The sequence below is a fragment of the Psilocybe cubensis genome, chromosome 6, assembly GCF_017499595.1.
Source record: "Psilocybe cubensis strain MGC-MH-2018 chromosome 6, whole genome shotgun sequence".
Classification (NCBI taxonomy): domain Eukaryota; kingdom Fungi; phylum Basidiomycota; class Agaricomycetes; order Agaricales; family Agrocybaceae; genus Psilocybe; species Psilocybe cubensis.
This window is the reverse complement of record NC_063004.1, coordinates 1,338,008-1,359,470: the sequence shown is the minus strand read 5'-3', so window position 1 is coordinate 1,359,470 and position 21,463 is coordinate 1,338,008. Positions and strand designations below refer to the sequence as shown.

The 21,463-nt window shown below is 47.0% G+C and overlaps 1 protein-coding gene across 1 annotated transcript; it reads right to left on the bottom strand.

Annotated features, from left to right (window-relative positions):
* Positions 1-18,632: 18,632 nt before the first annotated feature.
* JR316_0006911 (uncharacterized protein) lies at positions 18,633-20,133 on the bottom strand (the record flags this gene model as incomplete). Its single annotated transcript, XM_047892656.1, has 2 exons — positions 18,633-18,814; positions 18,867-20,133. 2 exons carry the CDS (start codon positions 20,131-20,133, stop codon positions 18,633-18,635), a joined length of 1,449 nt encoding a protein of 482 aa, XP_047747938.1.
* Between the last annotated feature and the right edge of the window lie 1,330 nt (positions 20,134-21,463).

Here is a 21,463-nt window from a genome sequence, read left to right as displayed (position 1 = left end):
GGTCGATAGATACCGCGTCCAATGACAACTGTTCAGGGACGCCATAGTCTGCGAGTGAACCCAATCTGTACGTCCCACTGTCATTATCTCTCATTCATTCCTTCGTGACCAACCAATCAAATCCTCGATATCATACTAGGGAACAACCGCTTCTACAAGCGTTTAGACGCTTGCTTTAGTATGCTCCATAACAGCGGCCGTTCTATCCTGATTCTATCCGAATCTCTTTAATGCCTCCTACTCTGCTACACAGTACAAGGTAACAATCTAACCGCCGGCAGTTTGGTCCGATACACTCGTGATTTAGGGATGAGTTAAAGCTCACTCCTTTGTATCTAATTCACAATCAAGGCTCCAAGGTACAAGCAAGCGCTTGACAGAACTGCCATCAAATCTGTCAAAAGACGTGTTTTTATCCAGGGTTACTCTCCCCGAGCCCTAAATTCCTGGGTCACTATAGCCTGACTAAGACTAATCCCCTACGATAGCTGGAATTTGTACGTGAGGACGTCATAACCAAGGGTCTTCCAGGGGACACAACCAATCAATGATGTCTCGGACCCGTTATCCGTGCACTGAATTGTCTTTGTATCCCAAAGGTGATTTGACGCCCCAAGGTCACCTCTCAAAGTCCGTTATGATACTTCCTAAACGGCGATGGTTCTGACCACCAACAAAGTTCCACGTTCCACATGGGTTGTATTCAATGAATACCTGATTGCTCGATTGAATTGCGCACCGACACCAAGTAGTACGTACAGCTTCTCCGCCGGCGACATCGACGATATTTGGCAGACCTCGAGCAACAATTCAAATGTCATTCGGAGAAAACATATTGTCTCCCTTCCTGCGTTCAATAGATTTAAATAATCACTTGACACATTTATGTTCTTTTAGTCAATCGTGAAGCACGCAAGTGGGTCAAAAGTGGTATCCAATAAAGCCGACTATTGCTCCAATTTTGCATCTTCCTATCCCACTTGATCCATCGTTTTAGGTACCGCTTTACGTGACGTTGGAACTCAATGGAGCGACGCCTCATCGGATATGATAGCCTCTCTGCCATTTTTTCTCATGGACAAGCAGCGATGTGAAATCAGAGGGCCTAAGTTCCATTTCGTCGACGAACAACTGTAGGTAATGTTACTTCCACATTCATCTGCGATTGAAATGAGGAAAGCCTACTCCTATCAACTGACACCATTCTCACCCCATGTTATATGAATACATTATTGAACATGACATTGGTTTCTCAAGTTGATTTAAGCCTCATGTTCCATTTTGGCTGGAAACAGGCCAATCGCATTTAAAATCAACATACCCACCTAGATAGATAGTATGTTTTAAAATGAGTGGTGAAAGTAATAGTGAAATCGCAGAATGATTGACATTTTATCTTAGAAGCCAACTGTCCCCGGGGCCGAAGTCCTACATCTCTTGTTTTATCAGTTCGACAACCACAAGCGAAGCGGGTGCAAGTAGACGCCTGCCACTGCCTCTAACTTGTTGGCGCTCGGCAACGACATTTTTATCTAAATTGGTGTCTTGCTCCGCTGTTAGCTAGTAGCGAGCATAATCTCCGGAATCGGATTGCTTTCTAATTTCACGATATCAAAGCACCGTGACAAAACGCCAGATACTACAAGAGTTTAGTATGTCAAAGTGTAACATGAGATATTGAGATATAAGTAACCTCTGGATGTCTTCTCACAGGTTCAACAAATTAGATCGGAATCTTGAAGCTTACAAGTTATTTTATTTTGGGTGAACATAAATTAGAGAAGGGGGTTCTCAAAGTTTCTAAATATACGTATGGAAAACCGAATTGTTTTCTTCTCCGACAAAGGGAGTACAAGCACTCCGGCAAACCGCCGGCCATGCCGCTCGGCAATTCTGAGTTTTAATTGTCGATATCTGGCTATGGCACAGCCACCTCGGATCAGCAGGTTACCAACCTCGAGGACGCCAGCTCATTCGGACGGTGTGGGCCACACTTACCTATCAAGGCTTGTGAGTCCTCATCCAATATTCGCAAGCCTTTACTGCCGGTACCAGCACTATCGAAGTCTCGGATCCCACTTGTCAATCATGTGTTGACGTTCCCCTTACGTCTGGAATGTCATGTTGCGACTCCTGGGCCTGGTTTCTTATGTCGAAGAGGGGTTGTGGTGCATATGCAATAGCTAGAGCTGTCACTCAGGTGTGATGTTATGCTCCTGCGGCTGCGTATCTTGCACAAACAAATGTTTGTTCATGAAATCTCCATTTTATTTTCTCTACCGGCGCCCGTTTCGTTTTATCTCTCCACATTCTCACTGGACTCCCGTGGCTGTTTAACAACGACAACGAGGAAGCGTACAATCCGATCGTAACGCAACGAATCAACGGCCAGAAAATAGCGCGATGGAATATACTTAGAACCCGCAATATCCTTGCATGTCGAATGCGACCGCCTTTATCTCATTGGCTGCTGATCCTGGAGACGAGGGTTGACGGGCCAATCCACGGGTGCGTGTTTGATCTCATGTGAGACTTTCAATGTGCCCGGCTATGTTTTCCCCTCGAGCCTCGAAATTATTGGCTTTCTCCATTCCGCATCCGGCTAAGTCTTCTATGTTCCCACTGAACACGAGGCTAGACAATGCGGCTCCGTAGAGGCGTGGTAGTACGACCCCTGATTCGAGCGGATAACACAACACAAATTCTCGCTCCCGGGAATATACTCTCAGAAACAGGACGTGACCTCGAGAGTATCCTGCCCGATTGTCATGCCTTCTTATTCAGCGCTATCTGGTGACTCTACCGGCATTATAAGAAGACGAGTTTATGTTGCATATTCTGGGACTCGTCACGGAAGATACATCTGCACTGTCAAATGACTATCTCTAGCTCGACACAACCGTTCCACAAATTAATTTATATGAACCTTGACACTGCTACATTTTCGCCTAGCCTCGATCCTTGTATTTTCGAGTTATCTCTCTCTTTGCCCCGTTGTATTGCATCGGGTACAACCTTGGCACTGTCAATCTTCTGATACCTCAAAATCTTCAACTCTTTGGCACTTCCCTGAAGGTATTTCTATGTTCTGTAAGGTGCTCTCCTGCGGTAGCTTTCTAAATTCGGGAATATAGAACCAGGCCTACTTTTACATGTCAGCCGACTGCGTAGAACTTCGGTTGAGGACTTATATGTCGACCTATTAATAATAATTCTGTCAACATCGGAATGTTAATGAACTAGGCTTCAATGATTTCGAGATGCTTGCATGCTGCATTACTATTTTCTGTGTCTACAGTCGAGCCGCTTTTCTTACCCAGACTTTCATGTTCGTGCTCTGCAGGTTGGATCTATGTGTATCTCTGTGGCCATCAAGGGCCCATGGACAAGTCACTTTAACAGCGATCGAAGGCTAAATTGTCGGCGAAAACAACCATTTGAGGTCGGATAATGTATCTGCAGATAACTCTCAAGCAGTATTCTTGTGGGAGTCTTGGCCCAATTTGCCTGTCATGTGTAGAGTGAAGGGCTGGTCTCTGTATAAGTGAAGCTTTAAAATTGCTAGAGCGTTCATTGAAAGTTCGAACGATGCACGGCCTGTCATATCGCCTTTCAATTGACATCGAAGGCACCGTCACTTTCAATACGCTTGTTTCATTCTATGAACCTTAACAAAGAGGTGAATTGAAACTGGCTTCTCTGTGCCTCACTTCGTACATGCTACGGTGGATTCCTCAAAGGGGGTCGATGTGTTTTTGCAGGTCGCGCTGCAATCACACACCGAGCCATCAGCAGTTCTGATGAACGGTCAAAACTTTGACTGCCATCGAACGATATATTATTGGTACTCGCCCCTGTTCTTACTTTTTATAAGCTCCAGACTGCCCCAATAACTCCGTGGTATGCATGTCTAGTTGTCAAACAAACGGCAGCCAGCTGCACCCTCTTAGGCGCGGCGATCATGATCATGACTGGCCGACGTTCTCCCGCCGACCTCTTGGCTTGTAACCATTTTGGACAAGCTAAAGTATATGGCCTTTCGGGCTAGTAATACCGCGGGGAATCGTGTTTAACATGATTCAATTGTATCTCTTGAGCTAGCGAAGCTTAATCTTCTTGGATGTTGGAAGTAGGGATTCTACTAAACTGTAGAGTTGCCAGACCCTCGTCTCGGGTGTGTATCAATTCAACGAACCATCCTCGATGAACATCTGGCGGTATAGCGAGGATCACGGCGTCAGTTTGTTTAGTTTGCGGAGATACGAAGTGACAGCGGTAGCTTTGAACTCAAAGGCGCCTTTCACTTTATAGTAAACACAGCACACTGTTGTTCGAGCAAACTTTTGAAAGGATCCACAAGGCTCCGCTGCAATGTCCCCCACGGTCAAATGGTTCAGGTATGTAGCCCAATATTATTATTATCAACTCACTCATGGCATTGCGCAAAGAGATCGCCATCTCTGCACGCACACAAGTAGTGAAATGGCCGGGTACACCGAGACTGTTGTGGTTAGCCTGTAAGCACTTTGGATTGTCAGCTTTCAATTATAAAGCAAAAGTGTAGTCACCCATGTTCAATAAATCAAGCGGGTAACTTGATTTACTTTCACTCGCTTGAAAACTGAATAGGGACTCTCCACATGCGTTTTATTTCGTCCCATGATAAATTTCAGTTGAAGTCATTGATAGCATGTAGGAAAAGCTTCTATTTATAAAGAGAACTAAGTTGATGGGTGGAGCACCCCTCTTAGCTTGTTAAACATGCTTTACTATTATTATTAATTGCAGCGTTCTTTCGTGAAATACAACGCTGTTGCATCGAATCCCACCAAGTTAATAATACTTTACAGGCACCATCCGGAGAAATTCTTAACACGGTAACACCGAATGCCTGGGCGCTGAATAGATAAGCAGATGGAACGTCCAACAATCGGTAGGCAGAATGCATTTATGGAGCATTGGTCAAAGATTTCGGTCCCGGGAGCCTGGTGCCCGTAGCTCGGTGTTCCAAAAGCAGATAACTGCACCTTCTGGTTTGCCAAAGTATGTGTCTTTCTGTCCAATAGATAGTCAAAGTACAAGTATATAATATATATAACACTTTTGAACATTGAATAATGTAAACTACTTATCAGGTGTGTGGGCGCCTCTTCGTATGTACCAACACTTAGACTAATACTCGGCAAGAGCATGCCTGCTTGTAAAATACAAAACAAAGCCGTTTGTATATTCAAGATACTACCTCAACTTGACATCGACATATAAGTCATCTATGTTTAGATTTCTGAACTTGCCGCAGGCATTTTTGTGTAGACAGACCCTTACAGTTTATGTTTTGGTTCCTCGTTGTTTGCGGTAATGTCAGGGATATCAAAAAAGTAACCAATCCCGCTGCCACGGCACAGCGGTCCACAAACCGTAGTCAGAATATGAGGTTCAAAGATTTTCCGGAAAGACCCTTCGCGACAAACAGGAACAGCTAGAGCCTAGATAGTATGTACGTTGATGACAATGAGCGGCAGATCCGGGAGATTCTAGGACGCCACAGCTGAAAGGTCCAACCAACATGACAACTGTTGGATTAATGGATTGAGTGGGTCGGATTTCTGACTAGAAAATATTCTTGGTCAGCCGTAGAAGGTAGAAATGAGGTAGAAGCAAGAGACCTACAGTAATAATTAAGTACGGCCATGTTATGTGCATTATCTTGTGGAGGAAAAGTATACGGCATCTCCATCGCTTATCAAACATTTTCGCATCTTTCCGCCGGCATCTTTAGGATTGAGATATACGAGCCGCGGCCCGATGGGTTCCATTGCCCTAAAATCAACACCCCTGCGTTGTCTGCAGCGACCCTGGGGTGTATGGAGAAATCCATCCATAAACAATTTAAACACTTGGTTACTTTGTTCGGATTAAATTTTTGGGGGGTTTACAAAATTTGACGGCATTACCGTTATCCTAATAGGTCGACATGTTTCGGTGTCCATCCGCTCCGAAGAAACACGTTTTCCCCACATTTGGGGTGGAAGCGGTTCAAAAACTTTACGGAACTGCTTGTCGCTCTAAATTCAAGGCGTCAAACATTTTTCTGATGATAAATGTGATGAGTCTTGCCATTAGTCGACACTGAAGCTTGCCGGCCGGATTGAATCTTAATCACTGAAACTCCGCTCCGTCCACCGTGAGCGATAGCTACCCCATGGTTCAAATGTTGAAGTTTTTACATTATCATCCCACACCCACACGCAGACTGCTTCAGCTATCAAGTTTCTGCGCCGCTTACGTGTCCATCAGCTTTGACTGGTCCCTCCCACGGGCATAGAGGAAGTACCTGGTTTTTTCTGAGCTATCTTAGCTGATAGACACAAACTTGACGCCCGCGGACGTCTCAGCAGTATCGTTGCAGCCGTCACTTTGATATTACTGGGTGTTATATTCCTACGAATTTACGCACTTTTTTTATTGCAGTGACCATGAGTCCAATGGGACCTCAAAAGTGCTTTCTGCACAAGTTAGTTGAACAAACATAACCATTTTTGTCGTTGTTCGGATAATACTAATATTTCCACTCAACTCAAAGAAATTAAACCACAACGAGTAATTTCCATGATTCTGGAAACCCAGGTGGCCAATGACAAATTTTCTGTAGGTCAGGGAGGTTGTTGCAGAGACGGAGACGCATCACTGCATATCACTGCGCATGCTAAAATTTAGTAGAAATAAAAACTGTTGATCCACTCGTACTTACCATTCCAAGAGGCAATACCATATATCCGTGGAGCTTTTCCCGAGGCAGACAGATTTTATTAGATTCGGATGTCTTCTTGGGGATTCGGACAACGCGTATGTATGATATATGTGGGTCAGTGTCTTTAGCCGTAGCGTGCAGTGCAGCAGTACTGGAATAACACAACGAAATATCCCACAGCCTGATACACGAGGTACATTGGTTTCTTACCCCAATAAACTCCTCTCATGCAATACAGATACTTAGATCCCTGGCATTTCCACAGAGTTGCAGTGCTGATTTGTCAGTGCGTCATCTGTTTCTAATTTAACCATGTGTGTTAAGCGCTACATGCATATCAAATTGTTACCCCTAATTGCCGTCGAGATTTCTCACTAATTAGTTCACTCCAAGAGACGCCTAAAGGTTAAAGTAGCATGAATGGACGCTAGTGCTCTCTATTCATACAAGCGACCCCATAGAAGTTTGTACCCCATTACCATAGACATAAAATCCACGAGGCCTTAGCTTGCGGAGGCAAGTCACAAAATGGTTAAAGTAACTTTTCGATCGTAGGCTAAGGGTGATACTGTAGTGGTTGTTCAATTGAGCGTTGAATGCTCGTTGCTGAATGTGCTCACCTGCGTGCATACCAATTAGCGCCCCCCCCCCCCCCCCCCCCCCCCATGCTCGATTCTTAGCTGCAACAACGCCAATTTAATTTCGGCGTTGTCGCTGGAAATAGACATGGAGATTCTTCAGTGTAAACTGCCAAACTACACACAGGACGTAGACTTTCATTGAGTGAATTACTTCTAACGGGCAATGTGACCCCATTCAGCACCGTTCACCCGAAGATATCCATAGCGCAGTTAGATATCGTATCATCATATGAACTGATTTGGTACAGATACGCGCCCATATCCCAAAAGGAAGGGGTCAACTGACCTATACTTGTTGGAAAATTCCACCATGCCCATCCGCTAGTTAACGACAACAAATAGATTGTCAGTGATGCGTAATTGGTCGAAATTGAAGCGATGTGATCAGTTACACCTGCCACTGTAAAAAAACACCTCATCTCAAGGTCCGGGTTGAAGTGCAGCCCAAGTCTGCTCCGCGTTTGAGCATTTACTTACATGTACTAATAACAAGACGTCGCTCATGGACATGAACCAAGGTTGATCAGTATAGTCACTGCCTGCAGGGGATTCGAGTCATAGACGTACCTGCGTGTTCCCCGAATGTAAAAATTTGGCTGGGAAATGCAGTGCGCAATCTCTTTGGATACACTGCCCAGATGGCGAATCTGCCCCGCATGATCAACCTTATCGTAATATCAGTAGATATCAGTACCTCACTCAACGCACCACTTATTGACTAGAAATCAGTTTTTGGAAGTAATGGGATATTCGGAGGACCGGAACGCGTTCAGTACCTCAATCAACGATGACTGTCCAGCCGCACAGCGCTTCGTGCCCAATATGTCTGTTCCGGTGCCAATGGATGCGCGCCGCTTACACTTTATTGTCAATTTTCGACTCTGGATGGCCGATACTAGCGCGCATTCTTGGGGCACACTGTCGGGCGTGCTTTTTTTCAGGATGATTCGCATCGCATCGCGTATTTCAATTTGATGATACCACTATATATCGATCCAAATGGCATGGATCGATGCTAGAAGGGCACCCTGTAATGGCTTCACCGGGCTACGGCGGACAGAACGGAGGTCGGACTAGAAAAAGGAATTGTGCCCAGGTGCGTATAGTCCAGTAAAGTGCACAGGGGGATCTCTTCAGTAAATACAAGTACCTGGTATGCGGGCAAAGGTCCGGTGACTTGGATATTGAGTCCATATTCTTGCACAATCGACGGCCCCCCTTCTCCCCCCACAGGTCCTAGAATTAGTGCGGGAAAAGGCTCTATGTTGGGGGTGGCGTTAACGTTTTGTCTGACATTAGGATGGCACATCTCCACGATGCACAAAGAGAAACACACCTCGAAGTTTCGGACACGGAGATTAAACAATATCTATAAACGGCACACTCACACGAAGTATTGCGAAGTGCCAAGCCCATAGGAAGTTGCTGATCGCGTTAGACTCTTCTCGGTTTGATTTGACGATGAAAGGATGGCCTCTAAAAAGACAACAAAAGGTATGATGGTCAGTGGTTAATAGATGAAATCTATATCGCAAAGGAGAGATTGAATAGGCTGATTAAAACATATTGATTCATTCTTCGCGCGAGACCAGCGCTAATTAACATTTAACAGCTGTCTTGCAGTCTATTGGGAGTCTAATTATCAGTGAAAGTGCAATGAATAGACGAGTTAGTCCTGAGAGAAACAGGTGTTCATTTCGAATCTTACAGAGGAAGAGACACATCGTCAATTCAGTTGCGGCGATAGAACTAGGAATTCATCCTGGGACCTGCAAGCGCGAGAAAACTCGGTCAACAATTCCTCTGGTCAAATTTCACACCGAATAACTCTTGAAATGCCTATTAGTGCTTAGAACCATAGTATAAACCTTCGTGAGGCAGTGCGCGAGTGAAGAGCACGGCTCTAAGGCGTCTCGTTCGAGAGGCCAGTCTAAACACCGTGGACATAATCACGCACCCGCTGACAGTGTTCAAAAAAGCTTTATCGTTCTGGTATCAGCATGGCAGTGTTAAGATGAATGATGTACGAGTTGTATAGGAGAGAGATGTGCAGTTTGCCCCAGACGCGTGAGATCGAATTTGGTAAGCTTGACCCATGAGCGACGCATCTGCGAGACTGCGACGCATGACTTTTGCGATCATATTCACAGCATCTGCCTAATGCCTTCGTCAGCAATCACAATGCAGCAAGTCAAATTCACAATGTCCGTGTACCGTTCACCGTCAAAACACCTTTCTGACGGCCTTACCTCGGGCAGTACGAGATGCCGTGACGTGCTCAACGCACCTCCTCCATTATTGCCCCTCTGCGACCAACTGAGACCACCGCACGTCAAAAAATGACTTGTAAACTCGTACCATGCTTCACGGTGGATGCAGAGAGCCCGCATACCATTTGCTCGACGCGGACCAATGAAAATGCATCATCGGATGCGGTGGAATCTCGTTGAAGCAAGTAACCTAACGTTAAAACTTCGAAGTCCACCTTGTTAACGTTTTGATACTCAACGCGGAGCAAGATTGTTCGGATGTTCTTCAAGCTCACTGTCCCATAGGTCAGTACTCTGTAGCCTCTTGGGGGGAGTCCCTACCTCGGTATGTATTTCTCACCCCGGACGCCCGGGGCTATATATGGCAACGCTGTCAACCTTTTTCGGTTATTTTTCAATCCGGGAAAATCTGGGGCAAGTCCGGGGGCCCCTGGAGGCTGACGTGCACCGCTGGCATGGGAGAAATGCAAGTTGTTTATTAATGTCTAACAATCATCAACTTTGTTGTGCCATTAACAGCAATTTTTTCATTGTGCAGAACTCGAACAATTCATAAAGTACTCTGGGGATAACAAGTACTGACTTGTGAAAAATTTAGGAGACGGCCAACGGATGCTTTGGAAACACCAGGGGATCAACCAAAAGTCCGTCCACGCAAAACCACCACAGTATGTCATTTGCGTCATCGTAAAGCTTATTCACGCTTACCTGTGACCTTACTTTCTCAACTTCAGATGTGCGTGTATGACCTCACAAGTCGCGTCCTCGTTTCCATAGGCGAGCAACACCCCCCAAAGCTTTCTTTCTTGATTTATCACTATCATCTGATTGAATGATATCATCCTCAACCCTGGGGTTTTCCTTGACTCAAACTCTCCGGCCTGCTTTTGTTGGTGGAGCAAGTATCAGTAGTAAGCACCAAAAGCACCGAACTCTCCGATGTCAGAGGAGGTCAATTGACTCAACCATTGGTAGATAGTAAGCTGATAAAAGAACAAACACTTGCCGTAGCTTGTGATTATAGCGTGAAGCCCGGCGTACTAAATATAATGACCTAAATAAAGGTGTTGAAATACTATGGGTGTGTTTGACTTGTCATTAAATATCCAAGAACACTAAAGCGACTTGGTTCAATTACGACCTCGACGATGCGGGCGGAAGCGGAAGCCAGTATTCGACGACGATGGATTTCCTAAGCATCCGCCGGTACAGAACCTCTCTCGAGAAGGCCAGAGACTTTGTATTCTATTCAATTCAATTCAATTTGAGGCGATAGCGTCTGCCGCCGCGTCAAAGTAATCTCATTGCATCGCCATTCGAAAAGAATTGGGGTGCGGTGATTGTATTATCTCTTTCCTGTTCTTTCTTGACTCTTTCAAGTTTCCTTATTACCGAGCGGCTTCCCATATACAGATAATTACTGTCGATGGCAGTAGTTCCGCTTCGAGAAAGGTCCAGAGAAGACAGCTGTGTGTCGACTTCGCCAATCCCGACGAGGTGTCAATTTGTTTCCAGAGCGCGCACTACATAGCAGCCAAAAATTCGAAAACTCCTGAGGCCTGTCTCGTTGACAGTGCTCGCAAGTTCTAGCACATTCACCCCTGTCCGTCCCACCAGCTATCCGTCGTCTCCTTCGAATAATTCAATTATCGGCCGCCAGCATACTGCGTACGTACACACGCAATCAATCTAGCGACCAATTTTTTTTCTCAACCAATGAAAACGTGCAAATGGCTGCTGGAAGACGCTCACTCCGTCCCGGATCCCGAAGGCAGCTACGTCGTAGGGCCAACACTCGACGCGGCTTCTTCTCTTCTTCGTTGCTTCGGTTCGCGAGGATGTTACCCACGCACACGAAGGCTATGTTATATCGCAATCAAAAGGCCGCTAAAAGTCAAAAAAGTCCCGTTCTAGTATTACTATAGGCTAGCGGCGAGTACTTGTTCGTCAGCCAAGCCACTCCATTTGACAGGGGGACGTTACGGTATACCGTACTTCACACTGTATGTTCGGGACTCTGTCGTGGATTTGAACCCCGGATAGCGCAGTGCTGCTCGTACATGAGGAAGGAGAAGCCCAGGCGGAGGGATCGCCGCTGCGTCGTGGTTCCTCATGTGGTGGGTGGGTATGCTATATCTGGTTAAGGCTCATGGGTATTTTAAGGCTATAGGTAAACTGAGCTCTTTAAGTAAAAATCAGCGGGATTTCGGGATTTCGGAAAGGAGTTAGGAGGAATTTCAAAGAATGTGGAAGGAGGCCTGCACATTTTTCTCTCTTGCTCGCTCGCCGCCTAGAATTAAATGAAAAAGAAGAGTATATCTTAAAATTCTTTTAATTATTCTTGTACTGATATTACTTGAGATTAGAGCACCCCTCAGCCTCTGACCGAAAATCCGAAAACGTTCAAGCATGGTTTTCTTTCTTGTTCTAACTGGTCAGGCGCATGTCGAATAAACTTGCCATGATGCTTGTACATGCGTGCTTTCGTGGGTCCCCAGCAATGCACGCCGTCGCTGATCCCGCAGGGTTCTTCGAGTTGCTGTAAGGAGGCTCAAGTAAATAAAGTACACGCAAATCTGCAGTGCAATCCACACTGGGCTGATTAAACTTTCGGATATCCGAAAAGGCATCCCATTCAGTTTGGGCGGTACGGGCTCGCCGAACTGGCATATGGCTCTGGCAGCAGCTCAATTGCGCGTGTAACTGTGTACGTTTGGGCAAAGTCAATGTTTGGTTGACCTATCATATCGCGCAGGCCTGCCCGACCAACGTTTGTTAGTACCACCGGCCCAATACCCTGCCTAGCTTTTTTACTTTGTCCCTTTTTTCCCCTTACTTACACATTCTTTTGTGATGACATAGTGCGTCTAGCATCATCGAACGCATGCACTCGCAAGCGGCGGGTGTGCGTACCAAAACAGACATATGCATTCCTCCTTTAATTTGTCTATAAGTTTATAAGCTGACTCACTCACTGATATAATGCCCGTTGAATCCGAGTCTGGCGTCGACTGGAACGGCTCACGACGCGAACGCCAGAAGTAGATAGATAAGAAAAATTTACGATAGATAAGTAGGGCAGGGTACACTGGACACAACACCGTCGGATAGGATGTAGCCACACTCGTCATCCACTATAAAACTTGCTTACATCTGAGTAATAAGGTGGTGCACGTTTAGCGAGGGAAGCCTTGGGACGGATTTCTAGCAGTCGATCCAATTAAAATTTGAGAAGTAAAAAAAGATTACCTTGGATGGGAACTTGGAATACCAAGTAGCAAGTGATCAGGACGTCACTGGGCAGTTATCAGTCTTTTAGAACAGATGGGACCCTTGCCAACCACAACCACGGTACAGTACTGCGTGTGTACATCAGTTGACGACCGCACGCTATAGCGCACTTGTTCTCCTGGCACAAGGCAACTTCTAAGTAAGTAAGTATTAAACAGGTTCCCTGAGTTTGTGTGCAATCAATGATAGAGCTTGTAAAAGAATTCAATTTATATCAACGATTCTAGACTCGCTCAAGCCGCTGATTATTGATATGCGCATCCAACTCACTGGCAAGAACATCAACCAAACCGCCCTACCAAGCCCACGCACCGCAGGCTAACACATCACCCTGGTGCCGTGTGTTCATATGCTACTCAGCCCTGATAAGTGGATAAACCATATACTCTCTCTCCAGAAATTCCGGAAATACGCCCATCGGATGGATATAATGAATCCCAACGGGGAGTCGGGACACTCCGACGCGCGACCGCGCCCTCGGGATAACCGCCCAAAACGGCACACCTCCTCAGTTTCCCAACACCGGAAAACTTTCGGAGAAACTTATCGTGATCAGACATTGGTTATACTTAGATTCATTCGTAAATTACTTTTTCCTTTTCACATTTCCTGCAAATCGAAGATTCGCGACTAGAAAATCAAGTGGATTGCAATCAAGCTAATTGCTATGTCTTGTGCAAGGTGTGCATATGTACGCTGGTCTGTATGACCGTGATTATGATGTGTTTCGCTTGTGCAATTGGGTGGAATTTGCCCGGAGAGATGAGATTGTACCACTCGCCAAGGGGTCAAGAGAAACGTTCGCGCGTCTGCTCGCGTGGCAGAATGTTTCTCGGAGAATGATGGCCTATGATGACTCTGAGGGCAGATGGCCGGCGCGGGACCTTTGTGAATGGGGTGTTGAAAGGACGCCGTAGTTGTATCACCATACGCCATACTCGCCCGTACAGAGCGCGACGGAAGATTCTGACAGGCACTCGGATACGACCGTTTATTTTATTCAAATGGTAGATAATCCGCGTCCGGAGCGCGACCCCCCCTTCCCATTGTAAGCGCTTCGAAACTTCGGCTTGAAAGACCCAGTCGAGAGCAGTTCTCTTGGAAAACAGAAAAGTACACCTCTGCAACTTTCAAGTCCGAGATAAAATCACAGGCTTCCTTCCAGTGTCCAAGTTCGTGGTTAGACCCCTCGATCACTGATCGCGTTGCAATGCTCTTGCTTTCTCTCTTCTGCAGTAGTATATAGAAGGGGTCCAAGCCTATATAGTAGCAACCTAACCCCAAATCCCACTCACAAAAAGAACGCAATAAAACGAGGGGCTGAGCATGCATCATTCTCGGTTGATCGTGATCATTTGAATCCATGATCAGTCCTCAGCGAACGACGCGGCGCCGATAGCGTCGCGTCATCGATCACCATGTTCACTCCCCCAAATCCAATATATAAGTAGTCGTTGACCGTGGAATGAACCCTCCCTCATTCTGAATAGCTGATAATTGTCTACTTTTTTGAACCCTCCCTTTCTTTTCCTAATGCTACATTATCATTATCATGATCTATTATTATACTCCAGTTCTTTTTATTCGCCTTCTCAGTGGAATCGAATCGCGCGTATGTACACACGTCAACATCAAAAATCAAAACAAAAGCACATCCATTCCAAAACAAAAAAGTAAAGAAAAAAGCGCCAGCAACAACGGGGGGTCCCCTTGCACCTCGCACCTCGCATCTCCTCGCGACTCGCCAAACCAAATCCAAAGGTCAACCCAATTAAATAAATTCGGAACGTCCACACCGTACACTGCACACAACGCACTTTTCCGTACTATTAAGCCAAACCGAACCCCGCGCCGCGCTTCGATGACTGGCGCGGTTAGCGCTGCACGCGCGCAAGAGGGGCTGCGCAAGGGCCCTCTCCCCTCTCCGCACTCGCACCCGCACCGCTTATTCGCCAAAAAAGTCGCGAGTTGCGAGTTGCGAGCTCGCGAGTTCCCGTGTAAATAAATTCGGGGGATGATGGTAATTTGGTATGCTAGGATACAATATAACAAAGAATCAATCATCGCGTACCTTGCCGTGCCCTTGTCCTTCCTTGCCCTCCTTGTCTTGCGGATGAACCCTGCCTACTAACCCTTGCTTGTCAATGCCCAGTCGTTCGTCGTGTCGGGTTGTGTATGTCGCTTTAACATCTACTGAAGTCTGGATTTAGCCTTGATATTAAATTAGCGCCCCATATAGCACCTTTAATGATAAATGTAATTACGAGCAAGTGGGATGTAACCCGACGGGTACTAACCCAGCCCAAGTAGCTTCTTACTGACTTACAAGAACACATGATACCATTCCGCACTGTACAGTTGAACCCCTCTTAACCCATACCTCTCGGTGGACGGCTCAGGGTATGGGTTATCAGGGGTTATGGGTTTCAGGAGGTATGCTAAAAACAGGCCTGAAGATTCCGCGAAAAAATCGTTAAAAATACACAAAAAATTCCTCGATGATAAGACGGATACCAATTAGATACATTCAAGGTACTACTAGCTATGATCTAAAATAATCAGTTACTACAGTATCTTTCATTGTTCTGGCTCTTCAAGGTGCAGTTTTCTATTTAATGAGTCCAAAAGTGTTTCAATTGTACGGGCAGTAGGATTGTCCATGTCGCTGATGTATTTGGTAAGAACAGAGCGGGGTTGAAAAATTCTTTGCCGAATGATTGCCGAAGTTTCCAAGCCAGTGTGTTGAGCCTCCGGCAAAATTTTTTCATTTTTTGTAGCTACGAGGAGGTTTCAGTGGTACATTACCCAAATAAGCCACCGGGGTACTAAATTTTGACACAAAAGTAAAGGTCCCAGCCTATATATGGTAGGTAAAACCTATGGGTTTTGAGAGTGAAGGGGTATGGGTTATGGGTTATTGCGGACTTATGGGTTATGGTGTGCAATTCCCTGCGAACCAAGTTGGTGGACAGCTGATGCTATGGGTTACCAGGGGTTATGGGTTTTGAGAGGTATGGGTTAAGAGGGGTTCAACTGTACTAGCGCGGCTGTGGTCTGTTTTATTATATTTTCTCTATTAGAACTTCGGTCAACTCGCGCCGGAGCGTCCCTCCCTCCTTACAAAGTTACCCTTTTACCCTACTTACCCTACTTACCCTACTTACCCTGTTGCATGGTACCATTATGATACATAGGGTACATACAGTGCACAAGCATTGCAAAGCACACTCGGAGCCCGAGCGATTTGTGAGCTGAAGGCTGACCTGAATACACTAGCATCATGGCTTTTTATATTATAGTATGTGCTATATCAAAGTGGAGCTAATTTAAAACTTGAAGCTTGAACGTTGAACTTGAACTTGAACTTGACCTGAAGGAACCAAGCATGCGCATACGTGTATACGTACTAATTATCACGATGATGATGATGATGACAGGAAGAATATGAACGGCGTTAATTTCTCTACGACTCCACCCTCCCGTCGGACGAGAAAAAAACAAAAGAATGAATGATCACTGACAAGTACAATGATAATGATAATATTAATTAACTTCGGGAGGAAAAGAAAAAGGAAAACAACACATGCACATGCGCATGCGCATGCGACGCTCGATATGATATCGATAATGATAGAAATAACACGAATGCGAATACGATAATGACACTGATAATGACACTGATAAAGATAGCGAGCTCTGGCACTGGCAGGAAGGGCGACCATACAGCCACAAGTACATAATTACCCTCACCAATCACCCTGCTGACCGCTGTGAGAACCAGGGCTGAATATAAAAATCTCAGCGCGCCCTTAATTTCGACATCCGAGTACCCGTGCATGAAGCATGAAGTTTGAACCCCATGCACACGCACACGCACACGCACACGCACACGTCAACCGTCAACGCGTGGACGAGCGAGGTGAGGTGAGTCACCACGCCAACGCCAACGCCAACGCCAACACAACGCCCCCGCACCGCACTGCAACGAGATAGGCAGTAATATTACCTATCATACGTACGTACATATGGTACTGGCAGCATGTTACTAAACACAAATATACGCACGTTCATCATCACAGATAAGTAAGTGGAGTAAAAAGTAAAGCATAAAGCATAAGCAAGTCTAGTGAAAAACGGCAAGTACAAGTAGACACCGGACTTGCAAATTGTAATGAACTTACCCGTATTCGGACTCGGGGTATATAGTAACCAACCAGCAACCAATATGAACGTCAACGATTCATCGATAATTAAAAATCAAGGGGTCAAAAAAAATCACACAAGACTCAAGAAAAAAGGAACAAGCGTTTTCATCGCAATTCGTAATCCATGATTCATTCATTCATTCATATCAATCGTAAACTAAAAAGATCCCCAAACTCCATTACCCCAACGCAAGCCAAACTCAAAAATTTCATCACAAAAGGGAAAAAGGAAGAAAAAAAAACTAGTCAAATATTGTAGACATAGTAGTACTGCTAACACAGCGCAAATTTTGTTGTGGAGTTCATTAAGGTATGTAGTTGTTAAAAAAGAGTAAAGAAAATGGATGTTTCGGTTCAAGTTCAGTGTTGTTGTGGTGGTACAAAAGAATTCGAAGTTCGGTATCAAATAGAAAAAAGTAAGACGCAAGAAGAGAAAAAAGAGGACCATAAAATAAAATAAAACACGGATTGAAGTAGGTAGAAAGGTAGACAGGCAGGTAGAATAGGGTAGTCGAGTAATATCGTTGTTGTTGTTGTTGGTTATTGTTGCTGTTGGACGTCGTCGATGCTATGGCGATGCCGCGATGGCGATAAAAGTACACTAGTCATACACAAAAAGGAAGAAGAAAAAAGTACAACAAATCCAAAAGGGAAAAAAGAGAAAAAAATGAGGTATCAAAGAGGCGAATGGGTAGAGGGAGAAGTGATGATATACAACAGGGTTCCAGTTCGATGTGAGGGTTGGGTATACGCGCGGGAGGGGGTATGCATGCCAGTGACGGACAGGGTATACGTATTGGTATATGTGACAGATGCCGATGGCGGTGCGGGTGAACAGTGCGCGTGGGTACAGGATAAGGCGGCGACGAGGAAAGGAGGACTGGGAACACAGGGGGAGGGAGATGAAAAAAAGAGGATGATACAAACAAACACAATGAAGAAAAGGTTAATCAATCGATAGCGGATAAACGAGCAATGTCAAAGACGTGTGTTGAAAGAGGAAAGCAAATGGCCCCAGGGGTGGATAAGGCACGGAGATAGCGAGATCGATGAGAGCAAGTGCGAGCGATAACAAGAGCGACAAGGACAGGAGTGATAAGGTAGCGGGTGAATCGAGACACCACGAAGGCGCGGGCGGATAGATGAGGTGGGAGGGACGTTAATGAAATAATGAATAATTGATTTTAAGGGGTCATCGCGGTTCGTGGCGTGTCGTGTCGTGTGCTTTGGGATTTTCAAGAGGGGGTGGAGGGTATTAAGGAGGGTTTGAGTTGGGTTGTGCGAGGATGTGGGTATGAGGATGCGGATATGCCGATGTGTTTGATGTTATGAGGAATGCCGATGCGAATGTGCAAGTGCGAATGCGTGGATGCGAGTGTGTGATGCGAGTTATAAAAAAACCAGAAGCCCATGCAAAAGAGAAAAAAAACATGCCAAAAGAAAACCCGAAAGAAACTCGCGTAAACCCAGCAAATCACTCCGATATCCTCGTCGGCGCAAACAAAAAGAGGCGCTTGGGCTCCTCGTACACCTCGACCTCGACCTCCTCTTCGACCTCGACACCGTCCACTATCCGCTTCTCCATCTTCTTCACCTTCTTCAGCGGGATCGGCATCATATCGTAGGTCTTGACATTGTCATATGACCACGAGCGGGCTAATGAATGGATTAGCATGATTGACTGGAAGAAAAGCGGAAATCAACATACTGGTCTCGACTGGGCGGCGAGGGCGGGGAAGAATGGTATCGCATCGCTCCGTGTCCTCATCGCTATCGCTCGGTGCCGACAGGGGACTCCTGGCGCTCCTGCTCGGCGAGCTGGAGCTCGCCACGGTACTCGGGCCGCTCCACGCGCTGCTGAGTGATGCACTAGAAACACTTGACGCCGATCCTCCCCTCATTCGCAGCTTGACATCGGGTACCAGAAGCTTACCCTTGGCATTAGGGTGGACCAACTCCTTCTCTCTGCGCGAGGTTGGGAGAGGCATGGAGTGGGTAGATACGGGAGAGGATGGGGTGGCGGTGGAAAGGGCGGAAGGCGGGGAAGACGGGTTGAAGAGGGAGACGCGGGACTCGGAGCGGCGGATAAAGTTTTCGGAGAATTTGGACATGAGGGCGGCAGGGTTGGGGGCGTGGTGGAAGGTTGCCGGCGCAGAGGCGAGGCTGAGGGAGCACGAGGACATGGCCTTGCGGGTGAACGCTGTGCGCTTGGGGGCAGATCCGGCAGCGGAGAAGGCGGAGCGCAGGGGAGAGGGGGAAGTCACAGAGTCACCGCGGCGATGCTGAAGGAAAGGATCCTGGAGCGTGTTTTTCGGCTTGCCCGTGCTGTAGACAGCGGCACGCCAGGCATTCGAGCCGTCGTTCCAGCCAGGGATCGGCTGACGGGGCTCGCGGGCGGGCTTGTACTTGCCGGTGTGCGGCGGGGCGGGAGGCGGGCAGAGGGACGAGATGAGACGGCCGGCCATGATGATACCGTTGGTATACTCGAGCGTCGGCTCGGAGACGACGGCGGTTGCCTCCTCGTCAAAGGTGGGCATCGGCGGGGGGAGGGCGGGGAGGTTGTACATCTGGACAAACTTGTCCGCGGAGGAGGGCGGGGAAGGGGATAATGGTTGGGCGTTCGCTGGCTCCTCGCGGGCGGGATCGAGCGGGGCGTGTTCTTCGCGGCGGTGGGAGCTGAGATCGGCGATCTGGCACTCGTCTGAGCAGTAGAGGGGGATCGGGCCCTGGTCGATGACGAGCCGCTGCTTGAGGACAACCGCGGGGGGCGCGGGCTTGATGGTGCCATTATGGCGGAGTCTGCCCGTGCCATTGACAAGACCGCCAGTCCTGCCCTTTGTCTTGCGGGGTGATGAGGGCGGGGGCGGGGGCGGGGTGGTGGTGGAGGAGTTCGAGGTGACTGGAACGGAGATGGTATAGCGCTTGGGCTGTATCTGCCTGTCGCAGGCGGGACACCAAGCGGCGTCGAAATCCATTTGTTGGTTTGATTGAGGAAAAGGAAGGAAGAGACAGAGTCCAGTTGGATTCGTTATAAACGCTTCCATCCAATCCCAGATCTCAGATCCAGATCGGGTCTTACCTCCATGGTGCGCCACATTCACAAACCTTTCGCACCGGCTAGCCGGCTCTCTTCCCCAAACGGTACCCGAGGGTCCGCGGTTCTTTTACCCACCACAGACCCCCCCTCGCCGAATATTTCTCGCTGTCTGCCGTGTTTCTCCGCCATCTCTCCGTGTCAGGCCCTTCCCCGCATCCCATACCCCGTGTCCATCCAACTCCATCTATCACGGCTCTCCGACAACATCGTTTCTCAGCAACCCCACACCACTCCGCCCTACTCGACTACCTCTCCTATTAGTCCTACACCGCAAATGAACTCTCCGATGATTTAATTTCCTCTTTTTCGTTCATGTTGTGTTAATTGTATTGTATTCGTCCATACATCCTCCCCAACACAATGAATGATCATCCCATACTGGTCTAAACAAGAATGCGCTATAACGCCTCAGTCCACACCGTCCACACGCATGCGCACGCACTCGCACTACTACTTCACGCTCCTCATGATATCCCGCTATCCGGGTACCTAACAATTCATTCTGCGTGATTATCCAGATCAGTCTATCTAGCACAGGATGCGTATGACGCCAGTCCAATCTGCAATGCGTGTCAACCGCTTTAATCACCGTTTACTGCGTGGTACATATTTCCCTGTTTCAGCGGCTATTATCCAGAAACCCAGGTTATCGCAACCACACCACAAGACCCGGGCGACAGCTGATAAAACTATCTTTCTAGGTCTAGTTGTCCCAGCGATCAGGGTGCAGCGCTGTGAGCGTGATATTGACCTTGACGCCATACGCATCCGTTTTTGTTTCCGAGAAATATTCTTGGAAAACAACAACAACAGCTCTTGCATTCAATCTGAAATTATGCCTCCGTCTCCGTCCCATGATGGCGATGGCGATGGCAATAGCGATCATCATCCCCTCTGCTACCTAGTGAAATCATCCGAATCCACTTCATTATCTCATTTCAATCACCCAGACAGACGCTGACAACGTATGACGCTGTTGATTCGATACCGCACTCGCTACTTACGATCGGGGGGAGGGAGGGGGCTGATTCACGGATATACATAGCATGATACAATTACAATACAATACCCCGCACCCTACGCGCACTGTTATTCGTGTGTCCACATCCCTCCGAACCCGAGCGTCCAACGTCCAACTCCAATCAGCATGCGATAATGACGTCCACGGTTCACCGCGCTGATAGTGATATACACATATACATATACAC